The following is a 22273-nucleotide window of genomic DNA, read 5'->3' as shown; positions in this document are numbered from 1 at the left end:
AGCTGTGTGGTGGTCACTGCCCACGCCTGCTCGTGTGAGCTCTTTGAGTGGTGTTCTTTCCTGGAACACCACTTTTCCTGGAAATTGTGGAGCACGAGAAAAGAGAAGTGTTAAAAGTGGAGTTTTTGGGGTGAATCAGAAGTCCCTGCAGCAGGAAGGACCTGCAAAGCACAGAGCCAGAGTTTGGGTTCGTGAGTAATCCATCCCCACTGGATTTCTCTCCTTGGCCATTTGTGTCTGCCTGTGCTGTTCATTTTTCGTGCCCTGTGTCTGTGGAATGGAGGATCTGCAAGAAATGTAAAACACTCGTTTTTAATAATTAAAAACTATTGTGAGGAGAGAGCAAAGCTTTGCTGCCTCCTTCCACTTTCACATTTGCTTTAGTTAAATAGTAATTAGGATGATAGTCTAGGACTGATGAGGTGAAAGTCTATTACTAGGAGAATAAGGCAGGCATTTCTTAAAATCTGTGTCTCCTATAGGCTTTTTTCTAAAAGTAGTGCCCTTACACTACAGGGAGTTCAGCATAGGTAGAACTTCAGACAAAGAAAATGTAGAAGAGGATTTTAAATGTAGTGGAGTCATCACCTGCAGCTCTAAAGAAAAATAAGCAAGTGGTTTGCAAATCATCAAATAAGGAGCCTGAACACAATGTGTATTTCTAGTTAGGCTCCAAACTACTTTAACAGTGTCAATGTTGTTCTCCCCACAACAGAGAATATTTTTCCTTGAGGGGCTCTGGATGAAATCCTGGTGAAGTCATGGATGGTAAGGGGAAAAGTACTCTTCTACCTTCAGTAGGAAAGTTGTCTTCTGATCAATATATTAGTAAAAAAAAAAACTTGGTAAGAAAACTTGGTAAATGTTCTAGGAAAGGAAATTACATTGCATTGGATTCACTTACAATGATAAAATGCCTTTGAGGTTGCTCTTTACCTTCATTATTGTCACCTTTCTGGTCTTTGGATATGTTTTCTTCTACCAGCAAAGGCTAAATAAATTTCTTGGCTTGTATGAATTTCAGTTCTGCTCTGTCTCATTCATCTTTCTACTTGATTTTCTTTTTTTCCAATATTTGTCCCTTCAGTCCATGTTTATTCTCGAGCAAACCATACCTGACAATAAGCTTTTTTGCCTACCTTGTGTCTTCCTCTTCACCTTCAGTTGGCAAAGACTGTCTTGGTGGAGCTCCTGGCTGCACCTTTACAGGTCTCAAGGCTTTTCTTTTTAACAGCAGCTATTGTGCAAGCAGCTGCATAGGAGGAAAAGCCAGCACTAAGTGATCTGCAAGTTTTCTGCTTACTAACCAGCCTGAAGCACAATCCAAGGGGGTCTGCAACCACATTTCTGTCAGACCAGAATGCAGAAAGCTGCTCTATCTTCCTTTAGCCAAAGCTGAAGTAATTTTTAAAAAATACCACTTGCTGATCTGATTTAGTTTTGATTGTAATTGGAGTAGCTTGTATGCTTTGTACTATGGCAGCTTTCTTCTAAGTGGTTAAATAATGGTGAGTTTAATTTTATTCAGCTGATGATGACCTGGACCTGTTGGCCTCCCTCCTGGAAGAAAATGAGGCTACTGAGGACAGGAATTCTCCTGAGGAGGAGGAGGAGGCTCCAAAGGATGAGGGGGGAGAACCAGATGAATATGATGAACTCTTTGATGCAGAAGATGATGCTTCCTACACTGAGGAGGTTGATGCTGAGGACAGCATGATTGATGAGCAAAAGGAGAACCTGGCTATGCTGTTTGGAGATGTAGATGACCTGCTGGAAGAGGAGGCAGCTGAGGAGACAGTGCTCACTTCAGCTCCCAGTCAGGCAAAAGAGAAGACCAACCAGGAACTGCAAGGTATCTGTAACAGCAAATTTTGTCAGATTTGTGATGAATACCTTGTCTCTAGAAAGCTAATGGGCAGAAGGCAGGACATGCTGCTTCTCACTTCAGGATGGTGCCTGGAAGGGGGAATGCAGAAGGACCTTATTGAAGTTTCTAAGTCTGGTTCTCTATGTTCAATAGCCAAATTCTCCAAGCCTGTTTTCCCAGAAAAAAGACAGGACTGAACTGAGCCAGGGAGACTAATCTAGCTCTGGTGAGCAGGACAGAAAAGGTTGCTATGTTGCTGTGTCTTCTCTGATAAAGAGAAATGTAGCTTCAGTCTTTAGGGCTGTCTCCCTGGACAGCAGTCCCTTCCCCTTTAGGATTTACCAGCAGAAGGTTCTACCATACATGTGGAAGCAGAGCTGGCCATGGAGACTCTCTGTGTCCAGGCCAGGTGTTTGATTATGTTGGAAGCATTTCCTTATAGTAAGGAGCACAGTTATGAGCCATTTAAATTGTCTCATGTTCAGTAGGAAAGGTCACACACCTGACAACATGGCAAGGACCACACCAAATAAAATATTTGAGTGAACTCTGGGCTGTATGGAAAAGTGTCTGTTCACTGTAGACTGAAGTAAATCTGTACTGTTGCTTGAATATTTGTTTTTTAAGTTCTTCTGATGCAGTAAACAAGCCAGACTTTTGGGGATCTCATAAATCCTTGTTTGCAATGACTTCCTACTGTTTTCATTGTTATCTTTTCTCTCCTTCCTAGCTGAGCTGAGAAAATTGCAAGAACAGATGAAGACGTTACAGGAGCAGTTGCAAAAGACTGCTATTGGGCAGCAATCCAGTTCAGGCCCTGAGAAGAAAACCCCTGGTAATGAGTCTAATTAAAAGGGTTTATGATTTGTTGGCCTACTAATGTGCAGTTTATAGGCAATACTCCAAATAATCCTTAAGTGGGCACAGAACAGCGAGGAGGAATGGAGGCTGGTGTATTCCCAGACAGGTTATTTCCTTTGGCTGCAGACTAAATTAATGAGCTGCAGTTCTGATATCTGCATCATGGGTTAGTTATACAAAGGGCAGCTCTCATGACTGAAATATTAAAGGGTCTTCTGCTGGGAGTGTCCATTCTTATTGGCAGACATTGGTTCACACAGAAAACACAACTGTGCTTGTTACTGTAGCATGTTGGGTGTAGTAATGAAACTACATGGAAAAGCTGAAAAGCAAAGGAGTGTTCCTAATTTCCACAGCTTTGTGGTATCAGTGACATCCAGTTTTTTGTCAGTGTGAGGAAGAGGCATTGGGGCTTTTTCAGCTGTTGCATTTCAGTTACTGGCAACCTATCTGAAGGTTTTTTATATGGATTTGTTATCCAGACAATTAATTTGGAGCAGTTCTTTGAGTCCAGATCTTGAGATCTCACAAATATTTCTTTTTTTTTGTTCGTTTTCTTGGCCAGGTAAAACTTCCTGTCCACCCTTGAAGGAAAGGAAAGTTCAGAAGTTGCAAGAGTCACCATGTTTTTCATCCCAGCTGAGCAATCCTTTACCACCAGCCAAGCGAGGAATCCAGAAATCAAAAGCATCCTCAGCAGGTACCATTCTCACTGAAACACACTGGACTTTTGTCAGAAGCCTGTCAAGTCCACAGCAGTGGTGTAGGCACATCCAGGATAGTTTTACATTGGTCAGTGCTCCTGTAGCAGTCTGATCACAGCAGAACAGAGCTCACTACAGAGTTAATTACTGTGTTCTTTGCAATGGGGGCTGTGCTCTGTACTGCTATGGGTAACTTGGACACTGACAGCAGTCTCACCTGCATCTTTATATCCCACAGTTTTCATATCCCACTTTTCATATCCCACATCTTATCCCTGCTGGAAATTGGCAGCAGCTCTGGGAAGCTCCTCACCAGGCAGAACTCATTGCTTGAGTTCCATGTGACTTACCTGGAGCTGCCTGTTAGTGCCCAGCTGACTGGGAAACCCATTCAGTACAAAAATGACAGTTTTACACCTCTTTCTTTAGTGTGTTTCCTTAGACTCATGTCTCTGGTCAGGTGTAAGATTTATTTAGAAGTTTTCTTTCATTATCAAGATTTTTTTTTTCCTTGCTCTTTTTCCTGCTAAAGAGAACAAGACTCCTCCCCCACAACAAGTCCTCAGTCTGGCATTCCAGCCTCTCAAGTCTGCTGCAGGGAACAAACCCAGCAAGGTGACCAGAGAGAAGACACCTCACACCCCTGCATGCTCCAGTGCAACAACTCAGCTGGTGTCTGTGGAAACCTTCTCAGGACTGAGGTTAAGGTCAGCAGCCCAACTCTTGAGCTCTCTCTGGGGACATCACCAGAGGGTGATCCCATCCCCAGTAATGGGAGAGGAAAAAACCACCCCATGTCCTGTGATACAAGTCACACTAGTGGTGCATGGAGGACTGCCTGTATGATTTGCTGTGTATACATTATTTAACCATGTCAGATTAGTCAGTTGTCATTATGGAATGTTACACAAAGCTACAATGTTGGCTGATCAGGAAATTGGTAAAATTGACTTTTGGCATATGACCATATTTTTATTTTCACCTTTGCTCTTTTCTATCAAAAAACCACCTTTTTATTAGTGCTGCCTTCCCTGGGATGTCCTCAGTGGTGGAGGAAGAGGGAAGCAGTGGACATGTGCAAAGCCCAACTGCTCCAGTTGAGCAGATTTTGCTCCACTCTGTGAAGCTTCCAGCTCTGCTCTCAAGCCCCATACTCCATGTGGCCACGAGAGGTCTCTGAATGCTCATGGTGTCTTTCCTCACCAGAAACTGCTGGATTTCCAAACCATGCTCAGGCAGTCATACACTGCTATTCCTGCAATAAGCAGTTAGTGCAGACTTGGGGCTGAGTTGCAGTAAAGATATTTGGACAAAAACACAGCGTGATCAGTAGCTTTCTGATATTTGTGGAGTCCTGAACTGAGGGAGTTTGTTTCAGATTACTTCAGGGTGCAATAATGCACAGAGGCATTTGGCAGCAAGACATCATCTCCCCAGGAGAGTGCTGGTTTTGATTGTCCATCTAGGTCAAGGGATATGTTCTTTTTCATGTGTTTTGCTTCATCTAGAAAACCCCGTGTGTCTTCAGCTGAAATGGACAGAAAAATGGCTAACAGGAAGCTCATCCGACTGTCCCAGCTGAAGAGTAAACTTGGTGCAGAAAATCTGGAGGAAATAGACTGGGTAACATTTGGAGTCATAGTGAAGAAGGTCACTCCTCAAAGTGCAAATAATGTAAGTGGCTTTGTTGTGTCCCTTGCTCAGTTCAAGTGAACTGCTGGTCTTCTTTCCTGAAAAACTGAAAAGATCTTCAGCATAATCAGCCAACTCCATGTAGTTAATGAAAAGTTCCTCTATTAAAAGTCTTGGCTCATCTGCAGTAATGCTGCTTTTATTCCTCATGGTAAGTTCTGACCTGGTGTAAGTGTCCCAGAGAGCAGCATTGCCTAATGTAAGCATGGCATAAATCTTTGTCATTCACTGTTGCATGTCAAAAGCCATGTGAGAAAAAGGCATGTGGCTCTCAGTATTTCTACCCAGCCCTTGTGTTTTACATGTGCCAACACATTCTTCCATCATTTCCCTAGAGGTCATTCTGCCTCAGATGGTGTACGTGTCCTATAGAAAGTCATGGATGACACAGATCTGGACATGCCTTGATTTTGTTTGTTCAGTGGGGTAAAAAATATCTCTTTATTCAGCAAGCAAGAGTGCTGTCCAGCTTTAATCTGAGGAGGATGGATGGCAGCAGTATTAGTGTGTTATTTTGGCCTATCAGAATCCCAGAACTGGCTGTGTGGTGGGGCTTGAGATTTAACCTCTACTGAGGTTACAAACTGTGCTTTCCTATATCAGGAAAACCCAGGGGAAAAAAATCAGAATAACTATTTAAAAGCCAGAGGAAGAGGGGATGCAGTCAGTGGCCCCTTGCTGAGAGCTGAAAGGAAAGCAAATGTCTGTTCCAGGGCAGAACCTTCAGTATCTGGCGGCTGAACGACCTGCGGGATCTCACTCAGTGTGTCTCACTCTTCTTGTTTGGTAATGTCCACAAAGAGCACTGGAAGACAGACCAAGGCACAGTCATTGGGCTGCTCAATGCCAATCCTATGAAGCCTAAGGAAGGCTCAGATGAGGTGAGAGGATTTTTCACTTGCTCATAAACTGTATAAGAAGCCCCATAGCTGAGCTTTTCCCAGTTTGCTGGAGATTTAGCTTCATAACACATGCTGAGGTTGAAATTGCAACAGTGCCTAAACAGTTTGAACTGCATTCAGATGTTTGCAGGGTTTGTATTTGCTCCTGGCCTTCTGGATGGCAGAACTTCATGAGATGCTATCTAAAGCCAGAGTTTATTCAAGTATTTACTGTTGGTAGCAGCAGAGGTATAGGGAGTGTGTTTTTGTTTCTGCTTATTCTGTCACTTCAGTGCAGTCCCTATTCCAGCCTAGGGGTCTCTCAAAGCTGAGAAAGGTGGGGAAGCCAATTTCTCTATTCTAGTTTTAGCATGAGATGTGACTGCAAAAAGCTTCCTGGTTCCAAAATCATAACTGAGAAGAAGCAGTATTTGATTTATTAAACAAGTGATATATTATGTATAGTAAGTTGGTACATAGTGGTTCACTTGTTTAACCAATTACTTTAAAAATACAGAACATGATGAATTGCTTTTCTGTATGTATCAAAGCATTTAAGGTGGCTTCATTTTGCTAATAAATTAATTTTTTAATGTCTTTTTAATTACACTGGTATGGATACCATTTTTACTGAATTTTGTCTGGTGGAATTTCTACTAACTGGTGATAGTGTTTTGCATTATAAATTCTACAAATGGAAAAATTAAATGGTATATCAATTGTCCATTAAGCTGTATAATTGTTTAAATTAACATGAACAAGCAGTAGGAAGTCCTGTGATAAGAAGAAAGGCACACCAGATTTAATGTCAGGGCTGTGTCTTACTGTTAAGAGTGACTTTTCTTGGCCAAGTATCCACATGTAGAATCACATTAAAACTGACTTCTCAAAGTATTCTCAACTACAGATACAAGTCCCAGTGTCTTTGGGTGGGTGTGAAGATGACACTTATTGTATCACAGACATCAGTTTTTGTTGGACCTAGACGTATGGAGAGTGTCAGAGAACTTGAGAACATCTCCTCTTCCCATCCACTGCCAATGTGGTTGCCATGATGGTGTCAGAACCAAGCAGTTGGGTGGGACCCTCATTTGTAGCACAGCTGGGTCTGCCTTCACTGGTCCTTGGTTTCCTAAGGACTCTGAGCATAGAAATACCATGTCCTGTATCTTGCTGTGGGAAAGCAATTTAACTTTCTTTTTTTTTTAACCAAGCCTTTTCTCCATCTAAATAGGACACGTGGCTTTCTTAAACTAGGCTTGCATTTTGAAACTGTTGTTAATACCAAAAGCATCAGTGACATCTAGAGAGAAGCCCATCCAGGCATGTGGCATTTTCTGACTTTATTTTTATTTTTTATTTTCCCCCTAGGTGTGTTTGTCTGTTGACCATCCCCAGAAGATCCTCCTCATGGGTGAGGCTCTGGACATGGGCACCTGCAAAGCCAGGAAGAAAAATGGTGATCCTTGTGCACAGATTGTGAACCTGGTGTGTATCCCAGTAGTTAGGGCATCCTTAAACTGCCAGTAAAAATGTGGCTGCAGATTTTGTGCTGATGCTCTGACTCTTTGACTTGTTTCTGAATTCTGACTTGTAACTATTTAAAGTGGTTGGTGAAGCTGAGAAATTAAATCCAGGGAAGCTGCTTCTGTGACAGCACTGTAGCAGCAGCACAGTAGTTTCCTAAATGCAAAGCTGGTGCTGGAGTGGAAAGAGGTGGCCTTGACCCATGACTGTCACTGTCTCCACACCCTTTCACTCTTTTTTTTGCTGCTGCAATTTTCCATGCACTGCACTGGGTAATTTGTCCCAGATAAAACAATAGGAGGATTTTCTTGGGCATGGTTGTGGGTTTTGGAGATTATTTTAACCCAATGGGTTTCCTCATCCAGTGTTCCCACAAACTGCCACAATATTTAAACCTGAATGTAGGGCACTGGAGATGATAAAGATAAAAGTCTTTTGGGATTCTTCTTTTAAGGACAGTACTGGCCTATACTAGTTTGAGCCATGTGGAGTATGTAATTTCAGGGTCATGGTGATGTTACAATACCTGAAAGGAATCCTGTCTGTGTTGGAAGGGTTATAGTTAGGATGGTAGCACTTAGCAAGAGGAAAGAAAATGAAGAATTGGGGAGGAATTCGAAGTGTGTAGAGTGGAAGGAAGACAAATACAGAAGATACCTGTGGCAAAACAAGTCTGTGATTGCAGGTCCACTCCAGGAGGTGGCTGTGCACAGGGCTTTCAGTGTCAGTGAGATGTTCCAGTGCCACCTGGAACAAACCATAGGTAGCTGTCTGGCAGAAGAACCTGATGAAACAACTGGCTGTCTGTTTAATTGTTGACAAAAAATGTTTATGGGATAATTGTAGTTATACAAAGCTGTGGCAAATTAATATCAATGAGAATGGGGTTATTTTTATTTTTTTTTTTTTTTGTAAAAAGTTAATACCCTGAGTGAGTGTGCTATCTGACTGGCAGGCTCACTTAGCTTCAGTTCCAAACTCCCTTGAATTGACTCTGAAACCTAATTAAGTAATTTGAAGTGAGTGCATGAAATACATTGCTCTGGTGTTAAATTTCCTTTGTGTTCACACCAGTAAGGAAATTGCATACAGTTCAGAGCCAAGAGTACAGAATCTGGGCAAGGGGATCTGGGACATCAATTGACTCAAGCCAAGGAATGGCCTTAAAATTTCTGGGATTTTTTTAATTTTTTTTTCCCAGTTGTTAGCATGGGCGGTTTTAGTTTTGTTTTTCATTGCTGGAGCATGGGCCTGTTTGTGAGTGAGGGGAATAAATAAATTGTGATGGCTTGTGCTCTGCAACAGTCTCCTTCTCCCATTTCTTTCCAGAATGACTGTGAATATTGTCAGTATCATGTGCAGTCCCAGTACAAGAAGCTCAGCTCAAAGCGGGCAGACCTCCAGTCGACCTTCTCCGGGGGCCGCATTCCCAAAAAATTTGGTCGGAAAAATCCCAGTTTGAAAGAGAGGCTGTGTCAAGATGGGTTTTACTATGGAGGTGTCTCTTCAGCAGCATATGCAGCCTCAGTGTAAGATAAACCACTTATTTCCCTTGCTCTTGAGCAGAATTTCACATTCACACAAGTCAGCCTGGAGCTATCTCTATGGGGGTCTATTTACAGAATCCCAGCATTGTTCTGGTTGGAAAAGCTCTTCCTGAGTGTTGTGCTATGAGAAGAGGCCCTCAAATTAATTACAGACCTACATCCAGGCTAGGGACAGCTGTGTTACACGTTTGCACTGTTTTCAGATGTTACAAACCTGTAGAAAACAGCTTTTGTATTTAATGACTCGCAGGTGTAAATTCAGTTTTGTATGACCTTGTATGTTAAATATCATTAAGGTAGCACTTAAAAAAAATCCCAAATGATGATTTCTAGTATTAAAATGCAGTACAGAAAACTTTTATTCTACTCTTGGAATATGATTTAGCACTGGACTCAGCTGTTAGGGTAATGGTTGGACCACATTCCTTAAGCACTGCATCTGCACATCTTTTAAATTCTGAATTTGGATAGAGAGCCCTTTCACTTAACTACACTCAACAAATAGAAATAAATGTCCCATGTTTGGTTTAATCCTTCTGGCCCCATGGGGTAGCAGAACTGCTATTTGACAGGAAAGTTTTAACAATTGCTGCCAAGATATGGTAAGGGATGTTTTGGACCTCTCAGTGAATGCTGTGCTATGAAGCCAGGCAGCACTGTATTTAAGTAGATGAGGGGAACTTTCTTGTGAGATCCCAAGTGTTTTGAGTCACAGTGTCTGTGTGTGTTAATAAAGAGGCAGTTGTACACCCTGTGTATTATGAAGTGACCTAGGCCATTGTGCATCTCATAACTATCAAGGAGGGGGCAGATCCTTCATACAAATTGCCCTGAAGACAGCTGTAGGAAGACTTGAGTCACAGCTGGATCAGCCCCTGTGCTTGCACACAGCTTTCATGCCCTTATTACTGCCCTCTGGTCACTGCTGTGACTCCACAATAATGAAACAATTCCAGCCTCTTCTCCATCCCTGGAAGTGACTGAGCTGTGACTGATGTTCACTGTTCTCCCAATGCATGGGAAATATGTATCTCAACCCTGGAAAAATGGAAGATCCCAAACATTGTGTTAGAATTTCAATTTAGATCAACATCCTTCCCAGCAGATGACAGCAGAGAGGCACCAGTTTGGATTAAATAAAGGGTGGTTAGAGATTTGTTGAAGCACTGAGTGTTTTGAGCTCCTGTCCTTGCTCTAAGCATGGGAAACCTCTGATATTCTGTTTTTGTTTCCTCTTTCTAGTGCAGCAGCTGCAGTACCGAAAAAGAAGATTCAAACCACTCTCTCCAATCTGGTTGTGAGAGGAGTTGATGCAATTGTCCAGGAAACCAGGCAGAAAATTGGTACTTAACTATCCATGCAGTCTCTTCACCTCCCAGATATTGCCAGCTTGATGTGTAGCTGTGTCCCAGGACCCTGATACTCACTGAATTAATCTGGCAATTGATTTGCTACAGAGCAACCATTTGCAGGCTGCTTTCTCAATTGATCAAAACTTCTCTTCCCTCTTTCTTCCCCTACAGCTGCAAGGCAAATGTAACTAAGCAACCTCCATGCATCTTTTTTCATCAGTACCCCTGAATTAAGTCTCCTGTTCTGTCTCTGGACAGTGACAGAAGATCTTTGCCAGATTAATGGGAATTGGAAGTTTTTAGAACTTTCAACCAGCATTTTTTTTTTTATTGAAATAAATTACTTCTGTCAGTCTTGAAATCTTCCAAGGAATACTAAGTATAAATCAGTCAGGTCTGCAATGCAGGGGACATCCTGAGTACCTGACCTGTTTCTAGTGCTTTTCTTTTGTGATCTCCAAAGCAAATTCCTTCCATAGCCTTTGGGACATCACTGATCTCTGCCTCCATTTTTATTTTGTAAAGCACTTCATATTACTCCCTCTTCATGCTTGGTAGAGAGCAGATAACAAATTATTCAAACTTTGTGCTCCAGATGCTTCTTGGATGTCTTAATTTACATTTTTCAGTTCCCATACTCACCTCCATTTCAGATGGCATAGTGTGTCCTGTCTCTAGCTTGCAGCTCTTCATAATTCCCCACAGATAAGATGTGGTGGCTGCAAATGGGAACTCTGGGAGCACCACAGACAGCCAAGACTATTGGAGAACTGATGAGCAACTGATTAAATTGCTGAAGGGGTAGAAATGTCTGTGTGATGTGTTCTGTGAGGGCAAGGCCTTGGGCAACCAAATACAGCCTAGAAATTGGCCTTGCTTTTGGTGGTGGCCTGTAGAGGTATCTTTCAACCTATTTTAAAGCCCAGCTGTGTTCCTTCCCAGCTCCAAACCTGTTGGATCTTTGCCTTTCCTGCTCCAGGTCCAGCAAAGAGACCCATGCCATGTTCTGAGGAATTCAAGGAACTGCTGGCACAGCCAACCTTTGGAGCACGAAACCTCTGCAAACACTGGACCAAAGCAGGTATTGCCCTTCTGCCTGAAGGAGAAGCCACTCAAGCTCCTTCTGAGCAAACATTAGTGGCTTTAATTTTGGTTTGGTTTGGTTGGTTTTTTCCCCAGATGCTGAAAAGAAGCAAGGGGCCGGTTTCCAGTCTCTCTCTGCTTCAGCATTGCTCAAGCAACAGAAACAGAAATTGCTGGAGGCCAGAAAAAAGCGATCTGAAGAGATTCAGAGGAGGTAAATAAATGCACACTGAGATTCCCAGGAAGGGTTCCTTTATCATGACCTAAGGGTAACTGTGGGAGGTGCTTTGCTGTTTTAATAAAAAGTTCATTTGAATAGAAGTACCCCAGTATTCAGCAGAGAACCAAATGCTCCAGCACAGTGCCCAGCAGCTGAAAAGTATGATGGGAAGAGGCTTATTACAGTAGGAAACTGGGATCAGGATTCTTGGTTTGGTTCATTGCTGGCTTATGTGGTTCTTCTGAACTTTAAAATTTGCCAAGTGTTTTGTGTGTATCTTTTTAAGAAAAAGGAGAAGCTCCTAAGAGCCACCTTGGGTAAGACAGGTTTGTGTAGCCAAGTAGCCTCAAAAGACCCAACTGGAGCCAAAACAGAACCTGAAGGAAAATAATGCTAGTCACAGGCATGATGACATTTCCCTCAAGATACTTTTACAGCCTGGAACAGTGTATTTCAGGGACTCTCCGAGCTTAAGGTGGTGTCTGTTACAATATCTGAAAAGATTTTCTTTTTTCCTATCAACCTGTCCAATCTGTTGTGACCTGTGTAAACAGGAACATTTATATGACTCTGTGACAAGGAGTCCCCCTGCTTAAGAATCTGTTCTGCAAGGAATCCAAGTGCTTTCAGTTCACACTTAACAGCTTCATTTGATATTTCTCTCTGATTTTAGTTTTGATAGCAATCCAATGAGTTCCTTACCAGTCTTGTTTTACTCCTCTCAATGCCTAAATTTCTGCATGGTTTTCTAGCAATAAAAGGCCAATTAGTGACAAAACAGTCTGCATCCCTTCCACTCCTATCTGTTTCTCTGACCTTTCTGTCTCTTTGGCTTGTGTCCTCATTTCAGTTTGTTCTTCTCTTACCAGGTTTCTCCAAAACACAAGTAAATCTGGCAGTCCTGCTCTCCCATCCTCCTCCAGACAGCCCTTGCTCCATTCCCCAGTGCCCGGAGCTGAGTTTCCCAAAGCTGCAAAAAAGTCAAATCCTCAAAGGCCCAGGCTGGGCACAGGCTTCTCAGAAGGAGAAGATATCCTCTTCTTTGATGGATCTCCACCTCCAGCACCAAAGCTAGACAGCTTGGCAGAAGCCAAAAAGGTAACAGCAACATGAATAATTTTAAGTATTAAGAAGGGGAGGTTAAGGGAATTTTGTTTTGTGGTAGTAGAGGAGTCTTTGATCAGATGAGGCCAGCTCAGTTCTGATGCTGGTGAAGTTTCTGATTTGTGGGGTCAGACTGGCCTGTGTTACATCCAGTACACAGTAGATCTGCAGTTCCTGACAGCTCTTAGTACTGAGGTTTGTGCTACTGAGGTTTGTAGTCAACTTCCAGAGCAGTGGAACAGCTGCTAAGGAGGGGGCTGTGTGTGTAACTTCTCGACACAGGAACTGATGTCTCTTCCTTGTTAAAAATCCACCTGGATGGGTCAGAAGTGAGTTGCTGTGATGTATCTTGTGTGTGATGCTCATGAGCTCACTCTTGGATTTTCTGTGAAGGAGAATGTCACTGAAGCCTCTGATAAAACTGGCAATGTCAGCAAATGTCAACTGGGCATGGACAGGGGACAGAGCAGGCTCTTGAGATGGGACTGGGGAAGAGGAGATGGGGAGATAGGGCATCTCATTTAAGTCATGAACCTGATGCTAATCCTTTAAGTGAAGAAACACTTCATGCTGGCAGCCTGTCTGTGTAGATCTGACTCCATTCTTCATAACCTGACATGGTCTGTCACCCTTTGGAGAAGCAGTTTGGAGAAGCTGCATGGCTGTCCTTGTACTCTGTTCTTCATGCTTCTCTGTCCACCAGTGGCTGCTCTTTTGCCCTTGTGTTTTGGACATTTAAAGTGCTAAACTGTGCACATTTGTTCTTTGGCATTGCTAGTGCTGTGTCTCATCAGTGTTTTCTGCCTGCCAGGTAAGCAACAGGGAGTTAAACTGGTTTAGTTATGTTGTGCCATGACTTGGGACAAGGTTGGTGCTTACCCAGAGCAGACTGTGCCTTCCCTTGGCAGAAATCTGCTCATATGTCTGTCAAAGAAATTTTTTTCTTCCAGCAACAAAGGAGTCTCAGCATTTTGGGACTATGTAAAGGAAGAGTTGTATGCAATTTTCTATTTGTTCCAAATCATTACCATTTTATGTGAAAATCTCAAATGATTTGATTCCTCTGCAAAACTTACTGGGTTTTTTGAAGCAGTTAAAGCACAGCTGAGGAGATACCAAGCCTGGGAACATCCCTGGAGAAGTGATTCTTGTGGTTTGGGTGAGGTGGTGGATCAGATGTACAGCAGAGCTGGGAATTTTGTTGAGCTTCTCTTTAGCCAGCTCTATGTTCAGGCCAGTGGATCTTGTCTCCTCCTTTTGACAGACTTCATCTGCTACTTCTGCAAGTAGGAACATGGGAGCCAAGCTGGTCACCAGCACATTTATTGCTCTGGTCACCAGCACATCTATTGCTCTGGTCACCAGCACATTTATTGCTCTGGTCACCAGCACATTTATTGCTCTGGTCACCAGCACATTTATTGCTCTGGTCACCAGCATATTTATTGCTCTGGTCACCAACACATTTATTGCTCTGGTCACCAGCACATTTATTGCTCTGGTCACCAATACATTCATTGCTCTTTCCCTTTTTCCAGCTGGCTGCAATACACAGACTACGAGCAAAAGGCCAGATTCTTGCTAAAACTGATCCCAACAGTGTCAAGAGGAAGAGAGCTGATGTTGATGATGTCCTAGAAATTGTTGAAAGAGTTGAGAAAAATGTTGCTCAGCCACAAGGTACAGAAGCAAGGAATGTTTGTATGTATTGTATTGTATGGTATGTGATGTTTGTTTCTAGAATAGAGAAGTTCTGATTACGTCCTGATGAACAGAGCAGTAGTTGCTGGATTAAGGACTTAATTGCTGTGCCTAAGGGAGGCTGAGTTAAGTCAGTTTTGAATTTCAAAGGTTTGATGCCAAGGCCAAGCATATTCTGACCTTGTGGTGGAGAGAGTGTGAGATGTAATCTGTAATAACTCCCTGTCCTCATCTCTGGTCCCTTTCCTCCAGCTTCTACAATGCAGGGCTGACTTAACCAAGGGAAACCAAGAAGTAGTCCCACCTAGAAGGTGGGACTCAATTTTCTGTGGGAACTTGAGTTTTTCCTGCTTATTTAATGTGTGATTTTGGATGAATTCTAAAATTCCATTTAAAGCTTTTCCATGTGTTAGGGATGCAGCACTGTTTACTACCCTGTAAAATTCCTGTGTGGTATTTTGAAAGAAGATACAATGTTATCTTAAAAAATGCTTTTTGTTTTTCTAAAGCTGTATTTGAACTTGGTTTCATTTTCTCCTGAACTTTGAAAGACTGCCCTTTGGCTTGAACATCTGCCTGAAAGGCAGGACTTCCAAAATCTCCTTCAGGGATCACACTTAGAGATCTCAAGCTTGATCTGTGTAGGACTGAGGCTTTTTGTCTCCCTAGATATGGATGAACTGGAGCCTGCTCAAAAGAAACAACGTGGGCAGCTTGCCTATCTGGAGTCAGAAGAGTTCCAGAAAATCCTCAATGCCAAGTCCAAGCACACAGGTGTCCTGAAAGAGGTATGGCCTTGCTCCAGCCATGACTGAGGGCTCAGAACTAAGGAACTGTCTGGGCTGCTCATGATGATATCAGCTTTGAGCAGGCACCCAAACATGTCCCAGGCACCAGCCTGTCCTGATGACCAGAGCCAGGGGTCTCTGAGCACACAGGGCACAGTCCCTGTGTCATGGTTTAATGTGGCCCAAACCAGCAGAGCCTGCAAGTCAGCATTATTGCCACAGCCATGGTGAGGTCAAGCTGCCATTGTCTGGTTTTGCTGTGTTTGGAACAATCAGTGAAGCTTCCTGCTTAGAGGATGATCAAAGAAATCCTTTTGCCTTAAACCCAAATTAGTCATGTCCTTATTTTGTCCCTCATTTCTTGACATTTTGGCCACATGAAGACAGCTGTCACCTTCTTCTGTGATGCCCTTAGGTTCTCTGGCTCCCAGACAGCCCTCTACTTCAAGCATGCCCAGTAATAATTTTCCTTAAGGATATTTATGGAGTGGCTTCTCTCCCATCTTTTTTGCCCCCACAGGCTGAGGCTGAACTGCAGGAACAATACTTTCAGCCCCTGGTGAAAAAGGAGGAAATGGAAGAGAAGATGAGGAGCATTAAAGAGCTGAAATGTCGAGTTGTGACTTGTAAAACGGTGAGCATAGGGGACCCAGGGTGACAGAAGGGGAGTGCTGTTTAAAATGATGCTGGAGCATCCTGCAGACTCCCCAGTAGACACTCTTTTGGCCATTGGTCCAATGCAGGTATGAAATGGAGACCTTTTTGTTCCTTACAGCTGTTGCTGAGAGCAGCCCCAAGCCCTGAGTGACTTGAAGGCACTGCCAAGGCAGTGCTGGGGTGAACACCTCACCTTGATGTTTATGGCAGTGGGTTCTTTGGGTCGTGGTGTCCTGAAAACATTTATCAGATTCTTCCCCGAAGTGCCCTGTGCCTCAGTTTCTCATATTACAGGACAAAAGGAGTGAATGCCTTGGTAACACTGCACTGGATGGGGTTCCTCTCTCTGCCTTTCCCAGGGAGTTTGTTATCAGAGAAGGAGTGGAGCTTTGCTACTATCCCAAACGTGCTGGGAGGGGGGGAGGGATTATCTCCCATTTCCAGAGGCACAGCCCCTGCTGGACATTCCCTCTTGCTGCCTTTCCTATCTGTTTTGGGGCTGCACAGGGGACCCCTCTGTGTCCCAGGAGGTGCTGGGAGCTGGTCCACAGGGTGATGGGCAAGAGGAGGATGGCATTAGAAGGAGCAGTGACAAAGCCTGGGGTGGTGGGCTCAGACTGGTGGGGGCTCCTCAGGATGGGAGAAGACAGAGGTGCTTTCTTCCAGTCTCAGGTGCTGGGGAAGCACTCACAGCTCTCTCTGTCCTCCCTGGCAGTGTAATTACACCTATTTCAAACCTCTGGAGACATGTGTGCAGGAAAACCATGACTACCACTGGCATGATGCCATCAAGAGATTTTTCAAATGTCCTTGTGGAAACAGAACTATTTCCCTTGACAGGCTCCCAAAAAAGCCCTGCAGGTAAGAGATGAACCTCGTGCAATGGGGGCTTTTCTGCTCTATTGGGAGTCACATAACCATGTCCTGAAGTGGGAACCTTATCCCTTGTGCTAAGCAGTGTGGGAAAGGCATGGGATTAGTTTTGGACCCCCCCCTCATACTGTGCAGCAAACACACCCCAGAGTGACCCTCACCTCATGTCTTCATCTTTCAGTACCTGTGGTCTCTTCAAGTGGGAACGGGATGGGATGCTGAAGGTAAGTGTGAGCCAGCAGCTTCTGGGTTCCTCACCACTCTGCTTCTCTTGGTGCTTTTCTTCTAAGCATTGCTTTAGTGCCCTGACAGCTGCCAGCAAAACCAAGCAGCTCTGCATTTTGTCAGGGACACACAGGTACCTGCAGGCTGTGTGTTTTAGTAGACTTTTCTTGCCTTCTGTTCTTGAAGCTTTGTTTTATTTTTCTGTGGGGAATTTGCTTTCGACCAAAGCTGTAAAAATTCCAAATGTCAATGTTCCTAGAGTGTCTGTCAGTATTTAATCAAATAATGTAGCCCTGCCACAACTTCTGTCACAGCAGTGTTTGGGAGACATCTTGCAAGACACTTATTTTATTTTCTTCATGGTTCCTGTTTCTAGGAGAAAAAAGGCCCGAAGATTGGTGGGGAAACACTTTTACCAAGAGGAGAGGAACAACCAAAATTTCTCAATAGTCTTAAGTGACCTGGAGTTGATTTTTTTCACAATTTATAGATAGATTTTTGTGTCTGAAACACACATTTCTTTTCTGGAGTGTCAAGAGGATTCCGGGCCTGGGGATGAATGAGCAGGGGAATCAATTCCTGATGAGAAGGACATATACAAAGTCTCTACCAGATCATTGAATGGATATTCAGCTTTGATCTTTTTTAAAATTGACTGAATAAGGCTGTATATAAAGTACACATTCATGCCTGCTTTTTCTTACTAACAACTTGTTTGCAAGATTTAACCTAGAAATGAGGCATCTAGGAAGGAATTTGTACCAAGATATCCCTAACAATCCCACAATTTATGTTCAATGGCTGGTGTAGGGTGACTTCACCAGAATTTTATGTGACAAATCATCATGAACTGTGAGGACTGTAGACTCCATAAGCACTTGTTAAGTTCCTGCTGTGGTGCCTAAGTGACAGCCTGTCAAGGTTTCTCAGCTGTTAGCTGAAAAGGGGTGGGAGAGAACTGTAGCCACCGAGCAGTTGTCATTTGCTCCAGAATTACTCACTTTGAAACCTTCAGAACAGATGTCAAATGGTTCCTGAATTATCTCCTTGGCATATGTTTAAAAAAACCCCTTCAGTGGCTTTGGCATTGTGAACCAGCAGTGTCCAGGTTGTCCTGCAGACCAGCACAGGAGCTCTTTGGGCAGCCCTCTCCTGACAGCCCACACCAGGTTCCCAGCACCCTCCACACTTCAGCACTTTTATGGCTCCAGACCTGCAGCTCCCACTTTGGAAAGCATTTTAATAAACCTGGCACCGTTTTGTGAATGGATTTAAAGAGCTGAGTGGTTACATTTAATAACTTTTTACCCTTTTTTTGGCATTTTAAATTTTTCTGAAATCTCTCCCAGTCATTGCCATGTCAGCCTTGGCTGCTGGCACAGCTGCCATCTCAGACCAAGCAGGACTCCATCTCCAAGGGCTGACTGTCTTCATACAGATGTTTTACTGAAAACACATCTCTGTAGGGATACCTGTGGCATTTGTCCTGGACCTGATCCATCTGCTGCCCCTACCTCATGCCCAGTAGGATCACAGGATATTTTTAAGTGCCTAAACTCTCCAATACCTCAGTGATTTCATGAAACTACCACCAACACTCTTGCATGTCCCAATGGCCTTGCAGATACCTCTTTTGTTTGCTTGCACAGGGGCTGGAAAAAAAGTAAGTTACTTCATTTGAAGCAGTGGGACAGATTTACCTCAGTAATTTACCTCATCTGCTGGTGCTTTTGCTGGGCACCTTTGCTTGGCATGTTACATCTGTCTCAGTTTCATGCTGATAACATTTGATGAGTGGGGTGTCACTGGTAGGTGACTGAATTTGTAACTGTGACATTGCTTGGCCATGTGTCCTGTTGGTTCCTCATTCAGAATAAATACAGTGTACAATAAAGTCCTGCCCAGGTCTATATGGTATCATTTCTCTGAGGGAGAGGATGAATTGCTTGCCCAACACCTTCATTTTTCAAAGAGCTCAGAACTGAATCACCAAAAGGAATTGGTTTGTGGTCCCTAACTCTGCCTGCCACACATTTTTCCAACAGGAGTTTCCCACCCAGAGTCCACAAAACCAGCAGGAAATTCCACATCAGTATCAGCCTTCAGCTGGCACCTCCAGGCTATTTCCAGTTCCTATCTCTTTGGCCAGTGAAAAGGAGCAAAAATTAAACTGTCCATGGTGAGGCAATGCTTTTTCTTCATAAATACCCTCAGAGCTGTGCTATGTAGAAAAGATGGGAGCCTCTGTGGGAGCCTAGGAAGCAAGATGCTAAATTCATTCTTGTATGCAAAAATGTGCTCTAGGTGATCCTACCTGAGTGGGAGAGTTGGACTTGATGATCTCTTAGAGCTCCCTTCCAATTCTGACAATTGTGTGATTCTGGAACAGGATGAAGGAATGAAGGCTCATTGCTTTCTTTAAACCCCAGCAGTAAACAAGGAGAGAGGGAGATTGTGGTGGGGTTTATGTCCCTCAGTCTATTGTTGGACATAATGTTTCTTGTTCCAGAGATGGCTCCAGCCCAGCAGAAGGAGGCAGGGGAGGAGTTACCTGCTGGGAGATGCTGCCATGTGAGTGCACTGTGCCAGAGCAGCCTGCAGGGTCTCCAACCCGTACAGAGCTGATAATCCATTTCCACCAATACCTGGGGACAAGAGCAGAGGCAGAGACCCATGAGAAGCAGCTCAGGCATGACCTGACAAACCCAGCTGTACCTGTGCTGTCACTGAAGCTGTCCCAGTTTTGGGAACATGATGTAAAGACCTCCAACCTTGCACCAAAGAGGTCCAACTGCTTGCCAGGCTGTGTTGGCAAGAGAGCACTCAGCAGGCTGAGGGGTGTGAGTCTGCCCTAACACCACCATTAGGTGTAAAGCATTGAGTTGGATTAGGATTGCAGAAACCACTGCCAGCACTTGTTAGCACAGTTGGTGAATCAAGCCAGCAGTGCTGCCATGTGCCCTAAATCATTAAGCAAAACTGCACTGGAAATATAGTGCTGAAAGTGCATTCCCTGAGCCATTATTAAGATTTGCAGAGTAGTAAGCTAGTAAATCAGCCTGTTCCCCAGCCAGGAAATGTTCTGTCTGCAAGGCTGCTTCTCTAGCTCCAAAGTGCCTTGTGTAGATATGAAAATGGGCAGGAAAATATCCAGCTTCTCTCATAATAGCCTCCTACAAAGTCAGGGTTGGGTTTTAGGTACATTAAGCATCCTGACTGTCTTCAGCCCTCAGCTACTGCTGAGGTGTTAATTTAGTGCACCTCACCCTGCTGCCACACTTTATCTTTCCTCGGATTTAACAAACACAGGAAAAAATTAAACCTTTAGCATTTTCTCTCTCTGCACTAAGCAGGTTAGGTTAATTAATGCTTAAGTAAAACCAGCTTAATGAAAGCTTAATACCCTCTCACAATAAATGTGCTAATAAAGGACCTTCCTATTTTTCCTGTCAGATTTTCAGAGCAGAGTCTGTGCAACAGCCTCCTGGCCTGTCACCTGCTGGTCCCCCAACAAGTGAGGTTCACCCAGACATTTTACATCATTTTATTATTCTCAACCCACTTGTTGCCTGGCTTTTCCCTCCCAAAATTAAATGTGTGTGGGACAAGAGTGCAGGTAAAACTTTCCTTCTGATTTCCAGTGTAAAGCTGTGTTGCAGATTACACATCATTTTGCCCTGAAAACAGCCCTGAGATGCCCATGCAGGAAGCACTGGGGGTTCTGCACTGCTAGATGAAAAAACAGCCTGGGTGATCAGTGCTCATTTCTTTTTATATGACAGTGGCTCAAAAATGGCAAAATAACCTTTGTCCATGGTTCCTTAGCCAAAAATGCAAAAACTAACTTATAGAATGACAGCAAATGCAGAAGGAAAGGAAATCCCTAATGTCTCTGAGGACCTGGCTTCCCCAGGACAATTATTTCCACTGCTAAGTTTGCACCTTGCTGTTAGATTATTTTTTTAGACTTTCCTACCTGCCCTGTTTGCAGGCTGCCTGACAGCTCAGCACTGGCAGCCAACTTGCTGCTCTATCAATGTGCTCCATGTCTTCCTTCTCAGCACAGCTGCTCATATTCTATTTTTCTGTTCTGTCTTCATAGACTGAGGGCCAAGAGAGGAGCAGCTCTGGCTTTGAGGTACCCCACACCACTTGCACAGACAAGGAGTAGGAGAGTAATCAAGAGAAAGGAGAGGAAAAGGTGACTGCTCCTTCTTTCTCCCCAGAGCAGCTAAAGGCTGGAGGACAGGTGGGTCTGGGCTGGCTATCCAAGCACAGGCAGGGCCTGGGAGAAGCATGGGGGCAGCAAAGATGTGAAAACATGAAGTAAGTGACCTCAGTGCAGGCTGCAGTCCCAACAGGGTGTGCTGACCAGGTGAGCAGCTGTGTTGTGCTCCAGATCACTTGACACATGCTGGCTGTGCTGATTTTAGGACAGGACATGTGACACCAAACATAATTGAGCATAAAATTAGCAGCTTCCTCCTCTCAGAAGAGCTGGAGTAAACAGGGAGACTTAAAGGAGGTCCAGGGCTGGATGGGAGCCTATGGTGGGCAAATCATGACACCTGGTGCTCCTGTGGCTGAGCCCACCCTTTGCACCAGCAGCACACATGTGCCACGGGCACTAATTACATGGGGGTTTAATTCCTAAAATGAAGGCATCATTTAGTTGCCAGCACTTGTATGACCTGTGTGCTAAGCCTGCCTGATGCTGTCAGTCTGGTTTCCTTGGCATGAGGAGATTGATAAAAGTGGTGATAAAGTACCTGAAAGCTGTGGTTAGACTGGGTGAGTCTCTACATAAAGCCCTTCCCAGCACCTCTTTCATCCCTGAAACTGCTGCTCTGCTCTTAAGAGAAGGCTGCAGTTCAGTGTGGGGCCTCTGCTCAGAAATCACTTGGGAACTGTGGCAATAAATGCTCTCTCTTTATTTTTTTTTTTTGTTCCTGCTTTTGAGAAATCAGTTTTGAGGGGGGAATTTCCCATGCCAGGTCTCAGCCTGCTAGGAGGATTTCTAGAAAAGGTGAGCTGAATTTTTTCCCTAGTTTTGAGATAAAGCATGGAATAACTGAGGAAATCCTGTTTCACATAGCAATAGAAACAGTTGCTGAAGACTGAAGTTGAACATCTGGAAAGGTCCCAAGCCAAAGCACATGGTTAGATATCAGAGGGTGCATGTTTCTTGTCA

At 43.9% G+C, this 22273-nt stretch overlaps 1 protein-coding gene across 1 annotated transcript; it reads left to right on the top strand.

The window, feature by feature from the left end:
• Positions 1-380: 380 nt before the first annotated feature.
• On the top strand, positions 381-21328 carry MCM10 (minichromosome maintenance 10 replication initiation factor). The gene is made up of 21 exons (XM_071734099.1): positions 381-768; positions 1529-1852; positions 2598-2702; positions 3294-3428; positions 3965-4139; positions 4941-5106; positions 5838-6005; positions 7377-7493; positions 8862-9061; positions 10322-10422; positions 11411-11512; positions 11611-11728; positions 12604-12832; positions 14377-14518; positions 15209-15327; positions 15848-15961; positions 16700-16845; positions 17039-17081; positions 17459-19261; positions 20536-20698; positions 21185-21328. The coding sequence occupies exons 1-19, from the start codon at positions 762-764 to the stop codon at positions 17540-17542; spliced, it is 2595 nt and encodes an 864-aa protein (XP_071590200.1). The 5' UTR covers positions 381-761; the 3' UTR covers positions 17543-19261; positions 20536-20698; positions 21185-21328.
• The last annotated feature ends 945 nt before the right edge of the window (positions 21329-22273 follow it).

Source organism: Heliangelus exortis, chromosome 1 (assembly GCF_036169615.1).
Source record: "Heliangelus exortis chromosome 1, bHelExo1.hap1, whole genome shotgun sequence".
Lineage (NCBI taxonomy): Eukaryota > Metazoa > Chordata > Aves > Apodiformes > Trochilidae > Heliangelus > Heliangelus exortis.
The sequence above is the reverse complement of the archived record's forward strand: the minus strand, read 5'-3'. Positions and strand labels throughout refer to the sequence as shown.